Genomic DNA, 27,170 nt, shown 5'->3' with positions numbered 1-27,170 from the left:
TTGCCCTAGCCACCTTGGGGCCCCCGTGAGGCCGGGCTGCTGGCCAGGCCAGACATGGGTTTGCAGTGAGAACATTCCCTCCCTTGTTCTGAAGACTTACTCACTGATCACAAGCAGGGACAGTGTGTGCATTCATAACACTGACCACTTCTCCCTCTTCTCCTCCACTGCCAGATCTGCCGGATAGGACCACCATGTGACACCTGTGACACCACCCACCCAGTCCCATGGAAGCCACAGGCACTGGCGGGTCTACAGTGACCTCATGCAGAGGCCCTCGAAAGGATGGAGGAGACCATGGCTGAAAGGGCACAGGAAGAGGCTCGGTGGCACAACTGCTTGCTGGAGGATTTCCTCCCACAGTAGTCAGCAATATGTAGGAATATCCGAGAGGCTCTGGGTGTCCCAGGTCCTGTCCCCATTGCCGCTCCTCCTGCTCAATCTGCTCTAGCCCCCTTTCCCCCCTTCTTGCCCCACAGCCCCTGCCCTCCCCTTTTTCCCCCTCAGCCCCTGCCATGCCCCACCCCCTGCTAGCGCAGAGCCACCTGCAACCCCCTCACATTGTACCAGACCCCACTCGATCCTGAGCACGTTTAGGGCCACAGACCACAGGCGGCAGACTTTTTAAAATATCTTAGGGATGAATGCTGAATGATCTAAACATGGATATTGGGCACTAATGAACTTCCCTCAGGAAGCCCTTCGTCTATGCAGCAGTAAATAACGATCTCAAACAAGCTGCAGCTGACTGGGAGAACCATTTATAGGAAAATCTGTGACAGATATGCGTGTCAAGCTTTGTTCAGTAATCTACAAAGACAACATTCTGAAAGGTTTCATCTGCTCATCACCAGGGACCTCTTTATCAAAATTAAATGTGTTCACTGTGTCCTGTTGCATAGTTGAATGAAAGAACTACTTAATGTTTTGCTGTATGTTAATACAGCTAAGGGATTAGCACAATTTACAATGCTTAGGAGAAGATTAGGGAACTGGGAAGCATACAGATTTGACTAAGCAAACATTGCCACACTCAAATTTGCATGTGCCCAATGGATTTTGAATGACTATGTTTCAAGTTTTGATAGCATGTTCTTCCTTCTTTGTGGCTGATAATTAAACTATTTAATACTTGTACAATATACACTGGTACAATAAATTCAGTTCTGGTTGGAAATCTTACATTTTTTCACAAAAACATGAAAAATGGTGTGGGGGAAGAACTCTTGCACAAGAACACATCCACACGGCCATGTGCTTTTGCATAAGAGCATCCATGGCAGTGTGGACACTCTTGCGCAAGAAAGCTTTGATGGCCATTTTAGCCATAGGGCTTTCTTGCGCAAGAAACCCCTGCTGCACGTCCACACTGCCCTCTTGCGCAAGAGAGCTTACACTTGTTAGAAAAGAGCCTAGTTCTTGTGCAAGAGTCTCTCCCTTCCCACGCTTTACTGTAAATCTTCTTGCAGAAGAGCAGACAAGCAGTGTGGTGGACACTCTGGAAGAACGGCTGTTCTTGCGCAAGAACCTGCCACTGTAGACATAGCCCAAAGGTCCCTCTAGCCCAGTATCCTGTCTTCCAACAGTGACCAATGCCAGATGCCCCAGAGGGAGTGAACAGAACAAAGAATCATCAAGTGATCCCTCTCCTGTCAGCCATTACCAGCTTCTGACAAACAGAGGCTAGGGACACCATTCCTACCCATTCTGGCTAACAGCCATTGATGGACCTAACCTCCATGAATTTATCTAGTTTGTTTGTTTTTTGAACCCTGTTAAAATCCTGGTCTTTACAATATGCTCTGGCAAGGAGTTCCACAGATTGACTATACGCTGCATGAAGAAAAACTTCCCTTTGTTTGTTTTAAACCTTCTACCTATTAATTTCATTTAGTGACTTCTGGTTCTTATGTTATAGCGACAAGTAAATAACTTGTCATTCACTTTTTTCACACTAGTCATGATTTTATAGACCTCTATCATATCCCCCCTTAGTCTCCTCTTTTCTAAACTGAAAAGTGCCAGTCTTTTCAATCTCTCTTCATATGAGACCCATTCCAAACCTCTAATCATTTTTGTTGCTCTTTCCTGAATGTTTTCCAATGCCAATATATCTTTTTTGAGATGAGGCAACCACATCTGTACGCGATATTCAAGATGTAGGCATACCATGGTTTTATATAGAGGCAATAAGATATTCTCTGTCTTAGTCTCTATCCCTTCTTTTATGATTCCTACCATTCTGTTTGCTTTTTTTGACTGTGGCTTCACATTGAGTGGATGTTTTCAGAGAACTATCCACAATGACTCCAAGATTTCTCTCTTGAGTAGTTGTAGCTAAATTAGTCCCCAACATATTGTATGTATAGTTGTAAGTATACTTTCAACTTCTTTGCCCAGTATTATGTTAGATTTACCAGTCTGTAATTGCAAGGATCACCTCTAGAGCCCTTTTTAAATATTGGCATCACATTAGCAATCTTCCAGTCAATAAGTATAGAAGCTGATTCGGTACAGCAGCCTAGTGAGTATCTACTGGACCCTCACACTAAACTTGATTTCTCAAAAGTCACTTAAGCACTTTTGAAAAAAATTTGTGCTAGGTCTCCAACAAATTCCGGTCGGAGTAAGCCAAATGTTTGCAAACCCTTCCCCAACATAAAACTAATAAATGAAGTGGGGCCTATATTGAAGAACTGAAAAGAAATCATCAGAAGGAGGCACACTGACTTCTATCTAATTTATACCTATGTGAAAATTTACCTCTCCAATTCTGCCAGCATTGACTTTTTACTGTTCCTTTTTTAAAACCTAGCTGCGTGTTTCTGAAGAAGGTCTGAGTATGCTTTAAATACCTAGTAACTGCCCATAGTTTTCAACTCTGCCTTTCTAACCAGGATTTATTCCTCATCTTTTGCCTCTATAAACCTGGATTATAAGATTTAATTGCTCTGCTTTGACTTGTCATGAAAGCTGTTTAAGTTTTCTTCAGCCATACTTTTGACCAATCCAAACATTTTTTTTTCAGAAAATGTTTATTTTGGAAAGGGAGTAGAGGAAAATTGTAGTTTAACGAACTCAGAAACTTCCAAATTTTCCACCAGCCCCACTTGCTGTATGTATCCTGTCCATTGTAATCGCTTGACAAACGTGAATGAGCTAGATGGAAGGATATATCCTTTATCCTCATCCAATTTCTTGATGAGGTCATTATTTGGTTTCTTTGCCTTTGGGTTTTTTGAGGACTTGGAATTTGCTCCTGAACAGCAAAAATGGAGGTAGAAGATAATTCTCTTTCTTGAGACTGTACTGCTGTGGTGGTTGTGACTAGCTCCAATATCTGACCGTCCATCAGTGTGTCTGATGGAATAACCCTTCTCTGTGCCTGCAGCCTACAGAAACTTGTGTGGTTCTTAGGATTTGTACAGGTTTCAGGAGTGAAGAGGGGGGGAGAAGACACTAGTTAGTCGGTCTGTGTGTACATTGTTTGCATATGGCTTGCACAACCACTGCAGCGCTGCTTTACAATATTCTCTTAATAAAAAGCCAATTGAGATTTAGCCACATGGAATACTTTCATGTTCTCCATCATGCAGCACATGAAACATGGTGGCAGTGGACAGCCTTGCAAGACCTATGGCCAGGAAGGATTGTCATGATTATGAGGGTTAGCCAGCAGCCTGGGGATTAAGGGGTTAACTACACCTAGCCAGGTGGAGTGACCAATAGGAATGTAGGTGGGACTTTCAAACTGGGACAAAGGAATTTAGGTTTTTTCCTTTCTCCCCTTTTGTCTCTCTGGGAGAGTTCTCTGCAGTTACAGAGAGGGACAAGCATGTCTCTCTCTCTCCAAGACACCATTCTTCATTTTCTGTAAGTAGGGTAAAGTTTAGGTAGTTTCGTTAGGTTTTATTGTTTTAAGGATTGGGTATGGGATCTGAGATCTGGCACTGTTTAAAAGATGTTTTGGCTTTTCTTTGTAACTAAGTTCTAGGCCCATGGAGTTTCTCCATGAGTATATTTTGTTACCTTCCTATCTAGTCATTATACTTGCAACAGGAATATTGTTGTAATAATAAAAGTTCTTTCTTTTCTTTTTATTAACCTGGCAGTGGTTAATTGTGTGCCTTGATTTTTATTTTAGGGGTGAGATTTCCCAAATGATCTTTCCCCTGATTTCTTTATCAACATTTGGGTGGTGGCAGCGGAAGTTTTATTCCCAAGATCTAGGTTTTTAAGATTTTGGGGGAAGTTTTATACCAAAGCCTGGTAGATAAGGCTTTGGGGTACACTTGCTGGCCCCCACTTCTGCATTTATCATGCCAGAGTGGGGAAGGAGCCATGACAAGGATGATTAACAGATAAACAGCAACCCAAAGCTAAGCAAACGGGCAGCATGGAAGAACTCAGAGCACAACAAATACTGGATTTCCAGACAAATCTCTTCAGCAAGTATGGAAGCACAAAAAGTTGACCATTAGGTATGAAGGTGAAAATAAAAGAAGGATAAACCATTTTATCACCTTATTTGAAGGCAGAAGGGGATGAGAAGTAAGACACAGTTGCCAGGAATAATGCCAGAAACACTGGGACAGATAAGTGTTTCAGTACTGTGACTCCAGGAAGAATGAGACTGTAGGTTCTGGTTTTGTTTTGTTTTGTTGACTGAAACCAAGAAACAGAAAAGTAAATAAATACTTACATTAGAGGTGAGAACTCTGGGAACCATGGTCTATAACTAGATCATTTATGGGACGTGTGGTTCCAATATAGGAGGGAGACAGGCCTGTTTCTGTTAGTTATCCCTAGAGAAATGATTCTGAATAGCAAAGGGACCTGTAGAACTCACTGGTGCAGAAAATGTACATGGGCTCAAGCTAAAGGAACCCAGGAATCAGGATAGAGACAGACTGACCAAGAACACAGGCATAACCATACTATGGAAAGTAACACAAAAGGCAGAAAAAAGTGCCAACCCTATAGTCAGTTGTGCAAAGGGTGTGAGAACAAGAGCCACTTCCTTTGAATGGTGCAGCTACCCCAAGAGGAAGAGGGAGAAAGGCAGTAGTAGCTGCAATGTCTGAGGCCGGGTCTACATTAAAGCAGAAGGTTGAATTAAGATATGCAACTTTAGCTACATTAATTATGTAGCTGGAGCTGATGTATTGTAAACCACATTTCTGCACCATCCATGCAGTGGAAGTTCAACGAGAGCAAATGCTCCTGTTGGCTTCCCTTACACCTCAGAGGAGCAAGAGTACCTGTGTTGACAGGGGTGCTCGCTGAGTTTGATTTAGTGGGTCTTCTCTAGACCTGCTAAATCAAACCCTGGAAGATCGACCATGGCAGTGTTGCTCTTCCGCAAAGTGAAGACATGGCCTGAGGTTGTAAAGCAGTGGTTCTCAGCCCCTGGATCATTAGCATGCATTTGTAGCCCATGTGACACCCTCAGGGCATAGGATGTGACCCACAATGGTAAGTAGATTGAGAACCACTGATGTAGAGACTTCCAGTGAAGAGGAACATATCTGTGGTAAATCTAGCATATGCAAAGACCCTCAGGCTACGTCTACACTGGCCCCTTTTCCGAAAGGGACATGTTAATTTCAGAGATCGTAATAGGGAAATCCGCGGGGGATTTAAATATCCCCCGCGGCATTTAAATAAAAATTTCCGCCGCTTTTTCCGGCTTTTAAAAAATCCGGAAAAGAGCGTCTACACTGGCCCCGATCCTCCGGAAAAAGCGCCCTTTTCCAGAGGATCTTATTCCTACTTTGAAGTATTTCCCTATTACGATCTCTGAAATTAACATGCCCCTTTCGGAAAAGGGTCCAGTGTAGACGTAGCCTCAATGTATTAATTGAGAAGAAGCCTACCAGCAATTCATAAGCAGTTTAATTCCAACTGGTCTGTGGCACCAACTGCAGAGCAATCTCAGCAACACTGATCAGTAGCAATGGTGAACTAAAAAGGTGTGCCAGTGCTGATGATGTGCAATAAACCATTCTGGGACTACTGATCATGCAGACTGTTAAACTCATGAAATGAGACATTATGGCTTGGCTTGGCCAAGCATACTCCTCACCACTGCACAACTGGATAGTGCAAGCCATGGGTCTGATGACAGTACAAATCAGAATATCCTCTTTGTGAGAGAGGAGGGAGAATAGTTGCCATGGACCTTGGCCAGCATTCTAATAGAAAATGCTGACCTATTTCAAGGAAATGAACTCCTAGGAGGCAAACAGGAATGAGAAATAGACCCCATGTGCAACTCATGAGACTGCTGACATACAGAGTTCCATTAGCTCTGGAAAAACCACTGAAGAAGGAGCTGGCAAACCAGCAAAGGAGAGAGGAAGAGGCATAATTATACCCCCTGAAAATATCAGTTAGGTTAGCAGCCTAGTAGAGTGAGAAAACCTTCAGGTAAATTGAGGATATCCATTGAGCCAAACCACTCAAAAGAGCACTTTTTGGGGTGGGAAAGGAGAGGAAGAAAATTCATTCTCCATTACCAATGATTGAGACCATATTACTTGACTTATTTAGGGCAGAAGCATTCACTGTTTGTGATGTCAAGAACTGGTTCTGACACATTGAGCTAAATAAGCCATTCAGCCACCTGACAACCTTTGATGTAACTACTGTCAGGTAACACAGGGTACAAATAGACTGTGCTGATGATCACAGGTGAGGTGTTCCAATGTCAACTCAACTAGGCATCTAGACAGACTTCTAGGCATCAAGGCAGCAGGTGACATTGTTATTGTCAGAGAAGGAAATGTAAATGAATAGTCAGCCTAAGACCATGATATGAAGCTGTGATAGCTATTAAACAAGGGTTGGGGGCAGAATATTAGGTTGAATGCAGACAATTGCAGTTCTGAAGAGAACTGAGGTCCCCTTCATAGGATATCTGTTAACTCCTAAGGGACCTTGGCTATACCCTGAGAGTCATAAAGGAAATGCCCAGACCAAAGGATGGGATGGTAACACAGTGATTTATAGGGATGGCCAATTATCTTTCCAGAATCTGTACACTCTTATCAAAAGCCTGAACATACAGTGATTTAGAGTGGGAATGTTAAAGACCCAAGAACAGGCATTTGAATGAGTTAAATCAGAAACAAGACACTAGCCCCAAAGTAATTCAACCTTGTGGGACAGCTAGAGCAATAGTGGGAGGGAGGCCTGGAAGTAGCACTGATGCAAAGCCAGCAACCCATAACATTTTCTAGCAGAGCTCTGGCAGACACAGAACAGGGTTATGAAAAGGAGCTACAAGTAGTGTTATTTGGAATGAAGTGATTCCATCAGTTTACATTTGGGCACAAAGCACACACATAATCCGGTCATAAGCCCTTAGAAGCCATTGCTGTGTGTATCCAGGTGACCATAGTGCTGGTTGTTGATACTCCAGAACTACCAGGTGAAGGAAACCACGACTGGTAGCAGAGATTCTGAACAGAATACTTCTTCCAAAGTCCAACACAGATGACTCAGTGGAACAGGAAATATTGTAGTATGTTCATGGACTTCCTTTGTGCCGCAAAACAATAAAATCAACAGGGTTGGGTGCTGTAGACAGATAAACAGTGCCTAGACCTGAGCTGGCCACATCATAAAGAACAAGTGTCTTTGTTGATGGGCTAGAGAACAAAAACTCTAGTTCCCATGAGGGGTAGTCTGCTTCAGCCCACTGGAGAAATAATAGGTCATAGTGTGGCATTCTCTTAACTACTGCTTAGCAGGCAGTTTGCTGCCACAAAGGAGCCAAAGACCTGAGGACACTATGTACAGGCAAGAAGGTCTTGGTCCAACAATCCAATAGCCACCCAAAGCAAAGGCAACTGTGCATGCTGCAGTGAGACATGGATCTCACGCGGTAGCTTGTGAACAGGTGGAATCACCATTGGCACCTTCTTGTGGTTGGGCAGTGCGTAGCAGCTCTTCCTCCACTGGGTATCTCCTGCTGACAGCTGCTCCCCCTCAATTTGTGCTCCCCCTGCCAGGTCACTTTAGAGATCTCCACTTCAAGGTAGTCCATGAACTAAGGATGTCAAATATTAACTAACTGACTAATCCAATAGTCAATGCATTAGTCTATTCGGTTAGTCGATAGGGCATCAACTATTTGATTAGTTAACTATTTGATTAGTCGATAGGGCACCTCCATTATCGACTATTCAATTAGTCAATAGGGTGCCTCCACCTAGGGCTGTTGCTACACTTCAAAGGCAAAAGCGTCGAAGCCCGAGGTCAGCTGGGGACTCCCCCCACTGACCCTAGTCTCCACACGACACTGCTGGTTTGAAATGCCGTGGGGAGCCTGACATCAGGCTACCCACAGCATTTCAAAGTGGCAGTGCAGCACAGAACCCGGGGTCAGCTGGGGACTACTCTTCCCCTTATCCCCTCCCCCCTTGCTGCCTCTGTCTGATAGAGGCAGCAAGTGGGGGGGGGAGCGACTAGCATTTGCTTATTGGATAGTCGACTAGTTCTTCACATCCCTACCATGAACCAAAAGCAAGGGGAGTTAGCACAAACTAAATTAATAAGAGAGGGAACTGACTTCCTTTCAGGATGCATCAGCAACTGACCCTCCCTTCCCTGAAGGAGGGGCATTCAGACAGTGGCTGTCAGGTTCAAGAGCAAAGTTCAAGATTGTTCTTTTCCATGGTCTGCTCACAACTGAGCTGCTCTACTCCCTTTTTAAGCTCCATCTCCAGCCTTGCAGTTGTGGTAGGGCAGAAGTGGCTGAGTCATGAGCAGTTCCTTAGCCCCTTGTTGTCCAATATGAGAACTGTGTGTAGCAATCAAATCAGCACACATCTGAATAGATGGGGAACTTACAATCAATTTCTGTTAGAAATAGGCCATTGTAGACCATTTTGAGAAAAGACAAAGACAAAACTCAGCTATAATTGACTGAATTAAAACTTCAGTCCAAGTTTTTGTGAAGGAAAAACTTACATGAGTTCTGTCAATGGCAGCTGAATGACAAATTTCCACAGTTGGGTCAGAAGGCTACTGCTCATTGAAGTTTTCCTACAGGTGCTTAAATTTGCGGAATGACATCTTCTAATGTTAATCTGAACAATCAAACATCTGTCATCTGAGACTCAAACCTCATTCCATAAAATGTATGGGTCCTTCAGTTGGTTTCAATTTGTGGTCCCATTGATATTTCTTCCCAAAGTAAGTCTAGCTCACACAGCTACTGGGTGTGGTGTACTGTCCCATGTAGTGGCACTTAGGCCACTTAGGGTGCATCTACACTGCACCCATAGCTCAAAATAAGCTACGCAGTTTGAGCTACGCAAATTGTGTCGCTTATTTCAAGTTAATTTTGAAATTTGGCACTGTCTACACAGCACTTTTTTCGAAATAGAGTGCTATTCCAAAACGACCCATACTCCTCCTGGAATGAGGCTTACAGAAATGTTGGAATAGTGAGTCTGTTATATTTCAAAATAATGGGCTTGCTCAAAAGATGTGGAATAGCTATTTTGGGATACTTCTGGTATCCCGAAATAGCTCCACAGTGTAGATGTAGCCTTACAGAAAGATAAAAGCGAGTTCCCTTTACAGCCTTAGCTGAGAGTCAGGCTTTTTGCTCAAGTGGTAGAGGCTCATGCACTAAGCACCAGAAATCCCAGGTTCTGTTTTGCATGTCAGCATTATACATGCTTTGATGTTGCAGTCTGTTTATTATTGTATAGTGTATTTAAATCTCTCTAAATGAAAGACATGTACAGTTATCCGATTAAAATCCTATGTTTAAGCAAACTTGATGCCATTCTATTTCTGGTAGTTTACCAACATGGCCTTCTATGCTGCAGTGGTTGTGCATCAGCATTTTTTTAAAAATTATCTTGAGCAAATATCTTGTTTTCTGGTCAAAATTCTTCTACTGATCTGCTTATTTTAATTTCTACATTTCTGATGAAATTGCATAAGATCTATGAAGGTCAAAAATTAGTAAAATAAGTAGAATTGTGAAAAGTGATCTGTTTTTTTTAGTGCACTGAAAATCTAATCCTTATTTTGGAGCTACTGCACAGTGGTTGGTTCAGTAAAGCTACTTGCTTTCTGTGTCAGTCAAGGCTCATGTAAGTAAGCTATCAGTGGAGTGAATTATAAACTTGACAAAAGACTTCTGCACATCAGGATCTGCAAGCCCTGTCTGAAGGGAAAATAACTTTTTCAGTAGTTGCAACAGAGGCTTTGACTTGGTAAAAGCAGCTGCACTCAACCTAGCAAAAGAAGCAGGACGCATAAGTGAAGTACCAAGTGTGAATCTCAGATGCTGTGCAACACATAAAAATATAAATATGCTTTGGAAATATGGAAAGTTTCCTGATAAGTTTTACATTCTGTCCTTTAAACTGCTCCTGAAGACTGCAAAGTACTCTTCATAATTTTAGCACACTTTTAGCAATTGTAATGTTTTCAGTTTCTTTTTAAACATGAAATAAAAAAACTAGATGTATGCATCTCATAGTTTTAAATAATGCATTACTGTCGGGCTTAATCTTTTGTAGATGGGCAGTAGTGTCTGATTTAGAAGTATTAATCTATAGCTGCACTGTCATGTAGAGACTTAAATGGGGCTTCCTAAGGATACTAAATTCACTATAAAATGATTACAAGACATCTCAGTCAGCCTTCTCAACCATGAAGGCTGTCTGGCAGATTCATAAAAAAGCATTGTTGTACATAGAGCAAGAACACTAGAGTCCGAGCAAATTACACAAGCTGGTTTTGGTAGGGCTGAGTTAGCATTCCCAGATAGTCTAATAAAATATTAAATATCTGAGTAGCTTCTATATAATTTCCTAATATCCTAGGAGGCTTTGTCTTCACTCATAGACTCAAAGTGTCCAGTTCTGAAAAGAGGCTGCCTATGTGGCTAGCGTTTAGGAAAACAGTTTTGTATTTGTTTTTGCAAAAGATTGATTTGCTTAGGATGTGACCAAATTATAACTCTCTGACAGCAATTCTTTCTCTCCCTGTAATTCCATTTACAGTCTAGGGAAAATTGTATTTAGTGATTCATAAATTGAGAAATGCTTGCTCCTGTAACTGAGGAAACAGATTGAACTGTCTGAAGAGTGGACTTCTAAATGCGAGAGTTTTCAGGGCTTGTGCACCAGAGCAGGCTAGGATCAATTTAAATTAGAGGCCAAAGGTCAGACACTATATACTGACATAGAAGCCAGTTTCCCAAATTGTTTGCACCAGTTTTTCCTGAATGTAAAAATACTTGGCTTTTGAGAATATCTTACACTGAGATGAATTTCTGCTAAGGAGTTTCTGTGTGACCTCAAATTATTGTATGACCATGTTCTAACCAGCTTTTAAAAAGCTGATGCAGGGCCAAACATTTAGGCTGCGTCTACACTGGCCCCTTTTCCGAAAGGGGCATGCTAATTTTCAACTTCGTAATAGGGAAATCCGCGGGGGATTTAAATATCCCCTGCGGGATTTAAATAAAGATGTCCGCTGCTTTTTTCCGGCTTGTAGAAAAGCCGGAAAAGAGCGTCTAGACTGGCCCGATCCTCCGGAATAAAGCCCTATTCCAGAGGATCTCTTATTCCTACTGTGTAGCCCCTTAATTTGAACTAGTGGGAGGCTAGCCCTCCCCAGCTTTCCCTGGTAGCCACTCTGGGCACCACCAGGGAAACTCGTATGCCCTCCCCCACCGGCCCCGGAGCCCTTAAAGGGGCACGGGCTGGCTACGGTGCCCGTCTCAGGTGCAAGCCTGCCAGCACCCAGACAGCAGACCCTGCACCTGGCACGCCATGAGCCAGCCACCCGATGCCCCCCAGCCCTCCGCCTCTTCCTGGGACCAGGCTGGCGGCTCCCGGGAGCCTGGCCAGGACCGGAAGAGGCGGGCACCCGCCTGGTCTAGTGCAGACATCGTGGACCTCGTCCACGAACTCCGCACTAGGCAAAGGAAAGTGGCCGTCTAGGGCAGGAGAGCTGCCAGTCTGGCCACCCAGGAGCAGGTTTGCATGAAAATCAAGGTGGTCCACTGAGACCCCCGACCCTGAGCCCTGAGCTTAGAATGGCCATACTGGGTCAGACCAAAGGTCCATCTAGTCCAGTAGCCTGTCTGCCGACAGTGGCCAACCCTAAGTACCCTGGAGGGGATGGACCAAAGACAGTGACCAAGCCATTTGTCTCATACCATCCATCTCCAGCCTTCCACAAACTTTGGGCAGGGACACCATTTCTACCCCCTGGCTAATACCACTCCATGGACCCAACCTCCATGACTTGATCTAACTTCTCTTTAAACTCTGTTCTAGTTCTAGCCTTCACAGCCTCCTGCAGCAAGGAGTTCCACTGGTTGATTCTTTGCTTTGTGAAGAAGAACTTTCTGTTATTAGTTTGAAGCCTGCTACCCATTCCTTTCCTTTGGTGTCCTCTAGTCCTTCTATTATGGGAACTAATGGAGAACTTTTCTTTATGCACCCTCTCCACACCACTCTTGCTTTTATAGACCTCTATCATATCCCCCCTCTGTCTCCTCTTCTCTAAGCTGAAAAGTCCCAGTCTCTTTAGCCTCTCTTCATATGGGTCCTGTTCCAAACCCCTGATCATTTTAGTTGCCCTCCCCTCTCCCACCTCTTTTTCCCAGTCTCCCCCAGTTTTGTTCAGTAAAGAGAGATTCTATTTTTGAACACACGTTTTCTTTATTTTGTACATCAGGAAGGGGGGCTAGGGAAGGGTAAGTGGAAGGAGGTGAGGGAGGAATGGGGTACGCGCCCCCGATGGGGAGGACTGGGCTGGCTCTGTGGGCTTCTCGGGGTGGAAGTTCTCCTGCAGCCACCCGATTTCCCCCTACCCCCGGATGGCAGCCTGTGGCAAGTGCAGCCGGGGTGATGGCCGAGTGCTGTGATGTTCCGCGTGTGGGCACTCAGGGCACTCCAAGCCAGGACTGCTTTGCAAGCGGGAAACCCTGAGAACAGTCTGTCCGGGGTGGGGGTCGGGTCCCTTTAAGCACAGCCCTCGGCTAGCCTGAGACAGCAGCTCCACGATCTAAGTCCTCATCTGATGCCCTGCCGGCACTGCTTCCGGCCATTCTTAACCTCTGTCCAGGGTCCACTCTGTGTGGACATGCTAGTTCAAATTAGCAAAACGGTAATTCGAACTAGTTTTTAAGTCTAGCTGCGCTAATTCGAATTAGCTTAGTTCGAATTAACTACTTCGAACTAAGTTAGTTCGAATTAGCGCTGTAGTGTAGACATACCCTAACAAGAATGGTATCCAAAAAATATGAAATAAGACAGAATAATATTCTGTGTGTGGCTATAAGAGATCTATAGAACCACATCCTTGACTGGTGCTATTTGGCTTAGCTCTGAAGTCAGTGGAGCTATATTAACTTAATCAGCTGAGGATTTGGTCCTTTACTGGTAAAGTTAAAGGAAGCAAAGCAGAGAAGAGTTGGTGTGCCAGATCATTCAAAGAGAATATTTTTAAGGGCTAAGGAGGTGACTCTGAAGAGAGCTGAGCACACTCAACATTCTTTGAGCATCCTTAATTTACTGCCTCTTTCTTTTTTTCCCCTCAGCACCTTGAAATATTATGTTGATTTACTCTGTGGCAATTCTATCCTTGAAATCTGCAAGGTTTTGCTTACCGCAAAAGAGATCATTTACTGCCTGTTCCATAGAAAAGTGACCTGGTTGTAAGCAGTGAAATTCTCTGCTGCATTTCTGAGAGCTACAGCAGAGAAAACTCAGCCTAGGACAGAATAAGGACTGGTGACTTTGACACCTTTTTGCCCTCCCTAATCGTGGGCGGCACCAGGGGCTGAAGATACACACACACCCCAGTATAATATAAATAGTCCTGAGGGGTGGTGTGGTATCTAACTTCCTGGGACCGCCCTCAAGGGCCACTGCATAGCCCAGAATTTCTGCTGAGTTAAGTTCCGATACCTGCCCCAGAATTACTCTCCTGTCCCCTACATGCCTCATATTCCAGATTGCAAGGTTGTCCTTGGGAGGCAGCTGTACAGCTATTTTCTTCCATGCCTGCATTAGAGGAAATCCTTCCCAAACTGGCTCCGGGGCTCTGAGGACCCCTTTATGCTTCTCTGGATCTTTTATGATCTGTAAAGGAGCTGGAGAGGACATGTGGATTTCATCTATGAAAGGAGCTCTGGTAAACAATAATAAGTATCAAGACACTTCGGGCAGGAAAGGTAGGGGTAACATCACTGAGATTATGCTCTGTCTCAGCAAAGACTATTGCACTGCATGATGGGATAAAGAGGGTGGATTTTATTTGACTAAAAGGATGTCCTGATTACCTTCTTTTAGATGTTGCACCATGAGGGTGATGTGGGAGAGATTTGAATGCAGTGTGAGATTTGGGTAAAGGGAGAAAAGTCTGTAAATCAGGAAGGACTTTCCAGCATAACGAGCAATGTGGAAGAAAGTGCATTAGAGGAGATGTAGATAAATGGGGTATAAAAACTAGCTCAGTTGATGAGGGAGGTGATGAGACAATATCATAAGAAAAGCTTAACGATGAAGAGGGGCTGTTCTGTTTGGCTTTGAAAGCAGGGGCAATAAGCTTGATCTTGATAAATCAGAAGAGAGGAGCCAATAGAAAAACTGAGCTGATATGATCTGGTTCTGGTGCAATGTCCAAAAGGCAGGAGAGTGACGAATTCTGTACAGTAAAACTCCAATAGTCCAGCATCCAATTGTACGGCACTCCCGATAGTCCAGCATTGAAATGGCAAGAGCCTAGTGAGTGAGCTTCAGCAAAAAGAGTCACAAGGCAGCAGCAGCAGCAGTTGAACCGAGCAAAAAGGGTAAAAAAGGGTTAAAAAAACTAAAACATTACAGTATACTGTATACAATATGTACAATAAAAAGGGTTAAACACACTTTATCTATAGTATATACTGTATACAGTATGTATACATCCATCTTATAGTACCTCCTAATAGTCTGGCATATTCAATAATCCGGCACCACGTAGGTCCCAAAGGTTCTGGATTATTGGAAGTCTACTGTATATTGGAATGATATTTAAGAACCTACATGTAAGCCCCATGTAAGATGGTGGGGGGCAAGAATGTGAAATAGGTTGTGAAGGCTCATCCTTTAGGATGAACCATTTGGGGTTCAAACTCCTCAGTTACTATTCCTTATGCTTTTCCAGCTGTAAAATGTAATGAAACTAATGTTTCTTAATATATTTCCTTCTTTTGAGGTCTCTTCCCAAGACATTGTTCTGTGTGCTAGGGGATTTATATGCTAATTACAGTGGATTTTGTGGTAATTATGACCTAAATATGTCAGTAGGAGTCTTAGTGGAGTTAGCACTATGCAACTGACAAGAGCCATACAAGTTTTTTAGGGTTTGTTCATTTCATCTTAAACTAATATGGGTCTGACTGCGTACAAAGAATGCATATTTTTCTCTTGGTTTGCTGCTTTAAAAATGCATGTACATGTTATTCATTTATTTAGTTTATTTAATCTACCCTGTACCTCACTTTCCCATGTGCAAAATGGGGATAGTTCTTTTCTGCCTCACAGGAGTACTGTGAAAATAAAACCCATTAACTTTATAAGATGCTCAGATGCTATGTGGCTGAGGACCATAGTACATAGAAAACCCCTAGAAAGTGAATTGAACTCTTGTGTAAAATGGAACCAGATTCTAATCTCACAAATTGGAAGATGTTAGAGAAGAAACAGGCAACCCAGGAGCAGATGTGGTAAACTACTTTATTGCCCATACACGTAAATCTTGGACCCTTAAAACAGTCTTTTGAGTGGCAATAAAGCAGTTCCATCTACTCCATCCGTTCCTGGGTTGCCTGTTTCTTCTCCAACAATATGCATGGAATGCTGGCTTGAAATTCAGCTTTCTATTCATACTGGCTCCAGCCTACCCTTCCTCACCCTCAGGACCAGCTTTAGGAAGTGCAGGGCCCAATTCAAACCAAATTTTGGTTGAGCAAAAAAAAACAAACAAAAAAACAAAAAAAAACCCCACCAATCCAGCACTCAAATAACAACTCACAGCCCCTTTAAATCTCCAGCTACAGGGCAGAGTCCCGCCTTTCAGCCAAACCCATGAGCTGACTCCCCCTCCTGTGGTGCACAGAAGTCTCAGTACTCCTCCTCCGGGTCCAACGTCCCCTCCCGCAGTGTGCCCAGCACACTTCTGAGTTTAGGGCGTGGGGCCCTCTGGCTTTAGGGCAGGGGGCCCTTTTAGGCGTGCGGCCCAATTTGGGGGAATCGGGCCTAAAGCTGGCCCTGTTTACCCTCCGTGCTGCTGCCTCTCTCTCAGAGACAGCAGCGTGGGAGTGGAGAGGGCAAGTGGATCCAGTGCTCATGGGGAACCAGCTTTTAAGCCAGCTCCTCATGGGCACTGGCTCCCACTCTCCATGCTCTTGCTACCTCTGATGCAGAGGCAGCAAGGGGGGGAATGCATGTGGTTGACAAGATTAACAGATAAGCCTGAGCTTATCGGTTAATCGTGTAGTCTTCCACACAATGACATCCATAGTCCTCAGCGCTGCCCAGAGTATGCCCCACGATGGCAATTTAAAGCAACTGGGGCTCCAGCTGCCACTGCTCCTGACAGGAGTCCCAGGGTTTTTGAACCACCCAGCTGTGGGGCAACTGCCCCGTTTAGCTCCTCCACTGTTGGTGGACCTATGTATGATGCAGTTAACCTGCTTTACAATTATCATACCGTGCCCTGAATTGAACCTATTGAAAACCAGGCACTGATTAGTAGATGGGTGTGGATGAATGGCATGTTCTCATCTTGAAGCCAGCACCTGAATTCTAGAAACTTTTGGACTTTATGTCCCATTATTTAGCAGTCTCAGAAATCAACAGGACTACTCACGGATGTGTTTGCAGGTCTTTGTCAACAAAGAAATATAGAGCCAGTAGGATAAGAAGCTGTAAATGTACAAGAATGAAAAAAACACCATATTTCATGTCGCTCTCAAGTTGTGCAAGAAATATAGGGCATGTCAGAAATGCCCATTCCCCCACTAAGTGGAGTCAAGCCACATTTCCTCAGGGAGAGCAACAGAACACAGGTTCAAGGGCACAACCTCTCCCATGTGCTCTATGTTCTGCAGGCTGATATAGAGGGTGAATGGTGAGGGGGAGGCATTGCTTGCTTTGTCCTCTTGCTTCACCTAGTGATTTGTTTCCAGGAGGAAGCAAGAGCAGAACAATCTTTGATTATAGGGACAGTTACTGTTTGTCTGGGTATAGGTTATACAGGCTGGGAGGGATGCAGTGTATGTCCACCCCAGAGCAAATCACAGTCTAGTCCCAGTGCCAGATTTGTCTATGAGAAAACATGAAACATGCTAGCAGGACATATGGTGGTGCAAAGGCTTGTGTTTTCAGGGAGTTGAGAGCGTGATTGATGACCACACTTGTCAATTGTATCTTTATAGTCCTAGTATAATGTGCAAAGATCTTGGTGGCACAGAGAGCAAGGACACTATTTGCCTCTGCAACTCCTTCGAGTCCTTTTTTGGTCACAGTTGATACAAGTTTGAAGCCTCAATCTCCTTTCATTGTGTATTTACCTGAAAATACAAAATATTACTTTAATCTGACCTGATTGACAGTCTGCTCTATTGATGTTCAAGCATTTGCAGAGCTTACCTAGCACCTGGTCAGTCCTACATTTCTGTGAGCATGACATTCTCTCAGATCTTATAAAGGAATGTTTATAAGCAATCAGCAAATCCCAAATCACGTGGTGCAAGCCAGACATTCATTTAGTAGCACAGACAAGAGGGGTGGGAAGGAGTCAGATTTTACTTTATTGCTTCCTTTGGCTGTTAACTACTGTATTTGCAAATATCAGACTTGATCCTATTGTCTTCTCTGACACAACTCCCATTGATTTCATTAAGTGTTTAGACTGTAGAAGAGGGATTATCAAACTCCTTCTTTATATATGTGCAGTGATTGAGCTATGGAATGTAAATAGTGACTTAGTCATATGATGGTGATGCCTTTTTTCTGATCCAGGTTATAAAAGTGAACTTTAGAATTCTAAACTCAGATCTATCTACTGAGATGGAACCAAATATAGGAATGACACTGAAGACACAAAACTATGTGAGCCAATTTTGAACAGAGATTCCGCGATAGTGGTGCAAACTGGAATTACAAATTCTGAGTTTGCATTTTAGCTTTTGATAAATCTCATTCTCCCTGAAATACCCGAGACAAATCTGCTTTATGCTGGGCATGACCAATGTGGAATTTAGAGGAAGGAGTCCATCTGCCTACTAGAAGCAGCATCTCTCCCTACCACTACAAAGAGGTTAGATTGACTCCCTATACCAGGCAGCACATTGTGGGTCCAATTCTGTTTCACGAGGCATACCGGAGCAGTCGTCAAAGGCTTCCCTTGTCGACCGCAGTGCGTCTAGGCTGCCCCACTGTGCCGGATCTGCTGATCGTAGGCGCAGCATAGCGGCCATTTTTATTTAATGGAGCGGGGATTATTTAAATCCCCGCTTCTTTGCCTATGCCGAATAAACTATATTACATGGCTCCATCGACGGAGCCATGTAGTCTAGACATAGCCCGTGAGTCTAACGCCAGCCCTGCATGGCAGACACCCTGAAACTTGCTCACTGCCCCCCAGGAGACCCACAGTTAAGCACTGCTGGTATAGATAGTTATGGGACAGAGGTGAAGAGAAGGGAGGTAGGTTGTGATTAGGTATGAGAAAAGGTATGTTTTCAAACTCTCATACAATTCTGGCAAGAAACTGAAATGGTTCTGAGCCCTAGTCTCTCAACCCAACTTGGTTTAATTAATACTTCTATCACATGACAGGTGGGAATGTGCAGCTATATAGCCACAGCCTCCCTTAGCTACTATTATATAGTGCTGATAATACTTCTGTGGTTTTAGAAAGAAGCCATTTAAGATGTAACTATCACTGTTGCTGGCTGGGTGTATGCAAAGTGAGTCATATTCTGTGCTCCAGTGAAAAAATCTGACATCTGAAATCCCTTTACTAACATAATTTTACTCTTATTCTCTGTGATTGGAATGTATAGCTAATATGTTGAGTATAAATTTCATCTGGAATAAGTACAAAACACTGGAAGGAAAAATACCTTGGTTTAAGAAAATCTGGTGATGAAGAAAGGAAAAATTTGCCTCACCAAAAAACCCAACACTGGGAAATATTTTTAAATGTCCATTTTTTCCTGGAATGCACAGATAACTCCAATAGCCAACCCCTCAGTAATGCTAATCGGAACTAATTAGTAGTAAATAATGATTGTGTGCCCTCACTGATGCGTCACATTAATTTTAGTGCCCTAAGATTTCAGGGCAATTTCATAGTAGTTTACATTGGAATAATAAAGATTAAAGTCAGGGTCATGTTTTAAGTGAATAACCATTTTGCAATAGTTTGAGAGGTGGAAAAAAATGAAAAACTTTGCTGGTCATATTAATGTTAATATTTTAAGCTCTTACGATGTTATACAACTGGCACAGTGTGTGCTAGTAATTTAAAGAATAACAAACAGGCTTTTATCCTAGTCAAAATTATTAGAACAGGTGCAATTTTAAGTATCGTAGCATAAGCATGTCACTGGAATGCATTGTTTAGCAATATGTTTTTCATGGTAAACTTACTACTTCGGCAGCACAGATGATGATTATTTGTCTTGGTTGCCAAAAGTCTTTGGGGGTATGTCTACACTATAAAGTTAATTCAAACTAACAGCCGTTAGTTCGAATTAACTTTCATAGGCACTACACATACAAAACACTAGTTCAAACTTAATTCGAAGTAGCAGAGCGCTTAATTCGAACTAGGTAAACCTCATTCTATGAGGACTAATGCCTAGTTCGAATTAAGGGCTGTGTAGCCACTTAATTCGAACTAGTGGGAGGCTAGCCCTTCCCAGCTTGCCCTGCTGGCCACTCTGGGCCAAACCAGGGAAACTTTTCTGCCTCCCTTCTGGCCTCGGAGCCCTTAAAGGGGCACGGTCTGGCTACGGTGCTTGTGCCAGTGGCAAGCCTGCCAGCACCTAGCCAGCAGACCCTGCACCTGGCATGGCATGAGCCAGCCACCCGCTGCCACCCAGCCTTCCGCCTCTTCCTAGGACCAGGCTGGCAGCTCCCAGGAGCCTGCCCGGGGCCGCAAGAGGCAGACACCCGCCTTGTCTAGTGTGGAGATCGTGGACCTCATCGAGGTTTGGGGGGAAGCCTCCAACATCCACAACCTCCGCACTAGGCACAGGAATGTGGCCGTCTAGGGCAGGATAGCTGCCAGCCTAGGCACCAAAGGCCACATGCGAACCCAGGAGCAGGTCTGCATGAAAATCAAGTTGGTCCAGTGAGACCCCCCGACCCTAAGCCCTGATTTTAGAACATAAGCACATAAGAATGGCCGTACTGGGTCAGACCAAAGGTCCATCTAGCCCAGTAGCCTGTCTGTCGACAGCAGCCATCACCAGGTACCCCGGAGGGGATGGACCGAAGACAATGACCAAGCGATTTGTCTCGTTCCATCCATCTCCAGCCTTCCACAAACAGAGGCCAGGGACAATGTTCCTACCCCCTGGATAATAGCACTCCATGGACCCAACCTCTATTAATTTATCTAATTTATCTTTAAACTCTGTTATAGTCCTAGCCTTCACAGCCTCCTGTAGTAAGGAGTTCCACAGGTTGACTATGTGCTGTGTGAAGAAGAACTTTCGCTTATTAGGTTTAAACCTGCTGTCCATTCATTTCATTTGGTGTCCTCTAGTCCTTCTATTATGGGAACTACTGAAGAACTTTTCTTTATTCACCCTCTCCACACCACTCATGCTTTTATAGACCTCTATCATAGCCCCCCTCAGTCTCCTTTTTTCTAAGCTGAAAAGTCCCAGTCTCTTTAGTCTCTCTTCATATGGGTCCTGTTCCAAACCCCTAATCATTGTAGTTGCCCTTTTTTGAACCCTTTCCAAGGCCAAAATACCTTTTTTGAGGTGAAGAGACCACATCTGTACACAGTACTGAAGATATGGCATACCATAGTTTGATACTTCCCCTCTTCCTTCTTCCCTTGGCTTCCCCCTTCCAGCTCCCTCCTCCCAGGTTTCCACCTCCTCTCTCCCACCCTCTCTCTTCCCTTCTCCCACCTCCTTTTCCCAGTCTCCCCAGCGGTTAATCCTCCCTCCCCCCCCCCCCCCCAGTCTTGTTAAATAAAGAGAGTTTCTATTTTTGAACACACGTGTCCTTTATTTTTTACATCAGGAAGGGGGCTAGGGAGGAGTAAGTAGAAGGAGGTGAGGGAGGAATGGGGTATGAGCCCCCGATGGGGAGGACTGGGGTGGCTCTGTGGGCACCTCGGGGTAGAAGCTCTCCTGCAGGGCCTCCCGGATCCCCCGATTGACACCCCCCTCCCCCAGATGGCAGCCTGCGGCAAGTGCAGCTGGGCTGATGGCCTAGTGCTGTGATGTGCTGAGTGCAGGCACTCAGGGCACTCCAAGACAGGACTGCTTTGCTGTCCCTCATCGAGGTAGACAAGCAAGCGGGGAACTGTCTGACCGGGGTGGGGCTCGGGTCCCTTTAAGCCCTCGGCTAGCCTGAGGCAGCAGCTCCACACTCTAAGTCCTGGTTCTGGCCAGCCTTAACTTCGGTTCAGGGTCCACTCAATGTGGACATGCTATTTCGAATTAGCAAAACGCTAATTCGAATTAGTTTTTAGGTCTAGATGCACTCATTTGAATTAGAGAGACTTAATAAAATTAATGTAGAAAATGTGATTGTATTTCATATTTGTCTGTAGTAATTCTGTAAATCTCTTTTGTCTGTGTTCTTGTAGTCTCTGGGTACTGAAGTAGCTGAAATGAGAAAAAGGCAACAGTCACAAAATGAAGGAACATCTGCTGTGTCTCAAGCACCTGGAAACCAAAGGCCCAACAACACATGTTGCTTTTGTTGGTGCTGTTGTTGCAGCTGCTCATGGTATGTCCTGTAATGTACTTGGTATCATATCGAGCACAGGTAAACAATGAAAACTGCCAGTTGCTGGGAATGTAAGGAGTTCTCTGAGAGTCACACTGCTGAAAGTCACACTTTGTTTCTACATAAGAATTTTACCAAATACTTTTCTGCTCTTTCTGTACCTTTTGTGTAATCGATAAGGGAGCAGGCCTGGAAAATATGACTTTAATTTTGGCCCCTTTCTAAAGTTACCATTATAAAATGGGGAAGTAGCAGGTGTAAAACTCACATAGGCAGATCTTGAAAATGCCGTAATTTTATATTTAAGACATTCTTTGTTTCAGTCTGTATTTTTAGTGTTTAAAGGGTTCCTTCCAAACTCTAAGAAATGTTTCAACATACTTTATCTTTGCATTCATTGGGAGGTAAATGGACAGAAATGAGAACTATATATTGCTGTAGCTATTTAGTTGTTGAATAAATAAACTGTTAACTAAATTCTGCAATCTAAGAGCATAAAAAATCTATTTCTGCTATGATCTTTTAACAAGCAAAAAGCACTATTTTAGTGGGGAAAGTCATTACTACTCAGCTCTTGCTAATGGAGGAGTTAAATATGAAGTTTTGTTTCAAAATAACTTCAAATTAATCATTTCTCTAAGATGTATGTCAGAGATGTCTGTTGCCATAATATAGAAGGCTCCAACTTATATACCGTACATGCTTAATTTTACACATATGGCTAGTCCTAAAGTAGCATAAAGCTTCTTGCAGAATTGTTCAGGGCCTATCTATGCATGCTTATTACATAGCAAAAATATAATCAGCTGAGTCTTTTTTGGAATATCCATTCTGTGTACATCAGTCCGATTTTACACTTGTTAGCCATCTGCTCCTTTTCCTGCATCTAAAAATGCACTTCAGAGGATACCAAACATCCCAATGGAACAGTCTCTTCTAAACCCCTTCCCTGCCATGTCCTCCTCTTTGCACGGGAGCAGTAGCAGAATGGCACAAACTTCCAGCTTTCACAGAAGCAGAAGATCCCTGAGAGCAAGAAAGAGTGAGTGAGGACATGCTATTAGGAAGCTATCTTGGTTCATGCTATAGACTAACTCCATACAACACAGAGTGTGTGGAAGGGTCTTAAATGTGAAAACAAACACTGTGCTGCTTCTGCTCTCCTCTGGCCTGTGTAAAGAGTATGCAGGGCCATAATGATCAATTTATGGATCTTGAAAGTCTGCACTGGGATAAATAGTTGAATAATCAGTTCTTCTCACACATTCTTAGAGCTGTTTCCCTTGGAGGGCACTCAGGATGGTATGCACTTCCCATACTTTTGAATAGCTTGTGCACAGTCCGTCTGGATACGATTCAACGTTGCATTAAAAAGTGGAGTGTACTCTCAACCACTTTTGTAAAACTATTTATTTTTGATGATATCCTGACTTTTTTTCTTAATATGGACTTGATGGTACATGAAGAACCCTGTCAGGGTAAGCCTATTTTCTGTCTTAAAAGTAAAGTCTAATAGACTAGTCTGAGAGATGTAATGGAAATGCCATTGCTTGTGACTCTTAAAATTAAACTGTACAAAACTGGAAAATATAATGGCAAAAATAGATTTTGCGCTGGAAAAATGATGACCTAATGAGCCGCCGACCTCTAACTTCTGATTTCTGTGATTAAAGCGTGGGGAAGATTGGTGGGGGGAAAGGGCCAAGTTGAGAGAGAGTTATTACTGACAGGTAATTTTGGCCCATTTAGAACTTGAATAAAAATGAAATATTTATTTTGGTGTGGAATTTGTCATGTGAGCTTGTTTACAAGGAGTAAGCATGCTACTTTCTTTCCCTCATTCACTTTCTCTAATGGTGTTTATATACAAAAAAATCTGCACGAGAAGCCTAACATGCTGATTATTGTTATAGGCAAGAAGTTACCTGAAGCCATGTTGTGCAGGAAGTCATATTAGATTGTCATAACAGACTCTGCTGGCCTTAAATCTACCTATACTCTCCCCAGTTCTATTGGGAGTATTCTGAATCTTACCAAATGCCTTTATGGAGGCATTGTCGGGTTCATTACTGGTGACAATGCTCTAACAGAGCCTGCCAGCACCTACACTATTGACTATTTCTAGCTCTGGCCAGCACTATGTGTGACATTAGACAAGCCAGGTCACGTGCTCTCTCTGTGCCTCAATCTCCTTGCTATTAAAAATAAATATAATGCTTGCCTGCCTCAGAGCAAGACTTGTGCAGCTTACACTAAATGCTTTCACGTTTGTCAATAACAACACTGTATCTGTTCAAGGTGCTAGTTCATTAGCTGACAACTCTGGACAAGTCATTACAGTTCTAAAAATATCCTAGCAAGTCATGTGATATTTCAGTTTTCTTTCATTCCACCCAGTGTTAACATCAAATGAGGATTAAGACTCTGTTTACATAGCAACTTAGTCAAATACCCACACCTTTGTTTGTGGAAATAATATCTTTCCTAATAGAGAACTTGTTGCCAGCATTAGGTCTTTGTTCAGAAAGCTATTTCATGTACCTTATTAGAATGATTAGCTATTAATGTGCAGTCTATCTTTCGGGTTATATTTTTTAAACTATTTATTTTTAAAATAAGTGACATCAGTTAATTTTGAAAGCTCTTTCCAGTAGCACTGGAGGTCTAGTGATAGTAAACGTGCTCCATTTAGAAGGACAAAACAGTGCTGGGTCTCAGTGCTGTTAGAGAAAGAGGGGGAGAGAAATGGTCCCTTTCCATTAATCATTTTGCTACAGGTAAAAGCACATTAATTGATTGCAAAACTAAAATGGACCATTGTGATCATCTCATCTGGCCTCCTATACAGCACAGGCGATAGAAGTGCCCCAAAATAATTTCTTTTGAACTAGAATATCTCTTTAAAAAAAGGAATCTGGGGTTGATTTGAAAATTGCTGGTAATGTAGAAAGTACCACAGCCTTTGGTGAAGACTTCCAGGCTGTGTCTACACTGGCCCCTTCTCCGGAAGAGGCATGCTAATTTCTAACTTTGGAATAGGGAAATCCGCGGGGGATTTAAATATCCCCCGGGGGATTTAAATAAAGATGGCCGCCGCTTTTTTTCCGGCTTGGGGAAAAGCCGGAAAAGAGCGTCCAGACTGGCGTGATCCTCCGGAATAAAGCCCTTTTCTGGAGGATCTCTTATTCCTACTTTCAAGCACCAGTCTGGATGCTCTTTTCCGGCTTTTCCCCAAGCCGGAAAAAAGCGGCGGCCATCTTTATTTAAATCCCGCGGGGGATATTTAAATTCCCCGCGGATTTCCCTATTCCAAAGTTAGAAATTAGCATGCCTCTTCCAGAGAAGGGGCCAGTGTAGACGTAGCCCCAGTGGTTAATTATTCTCACTGTTAAAAATTCACGTTTTTATTTCCAGTCTGGATTTGTTTAGTTCCAGCTTCTAGCCATTGGATCATTGTACACCTGTCTCTATTAGAATGAAGAGCCCATCATTAAATAACCACCTATGGAGGTACTGGTAGACTGTAACCAAGTCATCCCTTAACCTTCTCTTTGTTAAGCTAAACAGAGTGAGCTCCTTGAATCTACCACTGTAAGGATATTTTCTAACCCTTTAGCATTCTCATGGCTCTTCTCAGAATCTTCTCTAACTTCAGTTCTCAATACCGGAAATGGACGTAGTATTCCAGCAGCAGCAGCACCAGTGCCAAATCGAGATAATCTGCTCCAATTTGCGATTCCCTTGCTTATGCATCCAAGGATTGCCTTAGCCCTTTTGGCCACAGTATCACACTAGGAGCTCATGTACAGCTGATTATTCATATGATCCTTTCAGTCAGTTTCCCAGAAAAAGTGTCCCTCATTATGTAAGTATGTCCTGTGTTTAGAAGCCTTTGAGGATACCCAAATGTGTATCTGTATTCAATCTGTGATCTGAAAAAATTATCTGCAGATTTCCAGGGCACTATACCAGGGGCCAGGCTGAGGCCCCAATCCCCTCCAGAACCTTGTCAGGGACACCTGCATGGGCAGCTGTGGGGAGCTGTCACAGAGTCATGGAGCCTGCACCTGTCTCTGCCCCATGAGGAGCTCTGGGGAGTGGGGACATGATTCGGAGCTGCTTTCAGACCCCTCCTCTCTTACACTGCAGGCAAGTGGAGGGTCCTTCCTGGTTCCCAGGCTGGACTTCACACTGGCCTGGCCAGTGAGGAGGGGCTGATCTGTGACGCTCCCTGGTAGCTGTTTAGGTCACTTCCCACACTTGCTCAGGAGGAGCTGCACTGGCAGCTGTGGGAAACTGTGATGGACCCTCCACCTGCCCTGAGCAGGAGTCCTGAGCAAGCCACCACCCAGTGTCCTTGCTCCGAGCCTCTCTGTCCAGTTTCACTACTCCTCAGGCTCTCCGCCCAGGTCAGGTAGAGAATTGAGGCCAGTCTGCTCTTACCATAAGAATCCTGCATGGATACAAAAAAAAATTGTATCCACAGCTGCACTGCTGCCCACAGAAATGGCCCACAGATATAAAGTGGACATCTGCATATTTGCTGGACTCAAGCTAGGTTCTTTAATCCTAAATGGATACATTTACAGTTAGCCACATTCAGATGTGTAGTTTGCTTACATAGAGCTTACCATGCAATCCGGATCTCTCTATATCAGTGACCTGTCCTCTTGATTATTTGCCACTGCCCCAAATTTTGTGTCATCTGCAACCTTTATTAGTAGTGATTTTATGTTTTCTTCAAGGCCCTAGTAAAAATGTTAAATAACACAGGGCCAAGAACTCATCCCTGTGGGATACCACTAGAAATAAATCAATCTGATTATGATTCCCCATTTACAATTACATTTTGAGAGCCATGTGTTAGCCAATTTTTCATCTATGTGTCATGTTCATTTTGTATTTGTTTTAATTTGTCAATGAAAATGTGCAGTAACAAGTTACAGAAGTTTAAGTATATTATATCAACACTGTCACCTTTATTAACCAAACTTGTAATATCATAAAAAAGATCTATTTCCCATAAATCAGTGTTGATTGGCATCTGCTCTTTTACCTTCCTTTAATCTATTAATCAAGTATTCTATCTTCCATTCCATTATCTTGTCTAGGATCAGTGTCAGACTGACAAACCTATAATTACTGGGTCATCCC

At 43.4% G+C, this 27,170-nt stretch overlaps 1 protein-coding gene across 2 annotated transcripts in view; it reads left to right on the top strand.

Annotated features, from left to right (window-relative positions):
• Positions 1-27,170, top strand: part of RGS17 (regulator of G protein signaling 17) — a 97,198-nt gene that overhangs the window by 46,465 nt on the left and 23,563 nt on the right. For both annotated transcript variants that reach the window (XM_075923168.2, XM_075923167.2), the window contains exon 2: positions 21,874-22,016. In XM_075923168.2, coding sequence (XP_075779283.1) covers positions 21,898-22,016 — 119 coding nt within the window. In that variant the 5' untranslated portion in view covers positions 21,874-21,897. The remainder of the gene's footprint in view (positions 1-21,873; positions 22,017-27,170) is intronic.

The sequence above is a fragment of the Pelodiscus sinensis genome, chromosome 3 (genome assembly GCF_052426305.1).
Source record: "Pelodiscus sinensis isolate ZL-2025 chromosome 3, ASM5242630v1, whole genome shotgun sequence".
In the NCBI taxonomy this organism is placed as follows: domain Eukaryota; kingdom Metazoa; phylum Chordata; order Testudines; family Trionychidae; genus Pelodiscus; species Pelodiscus sinensis.
Note: the sequence above shows the minus strand (reverse complement) of the source record. Positions and strands in the feature narration are given on the sequence as shown.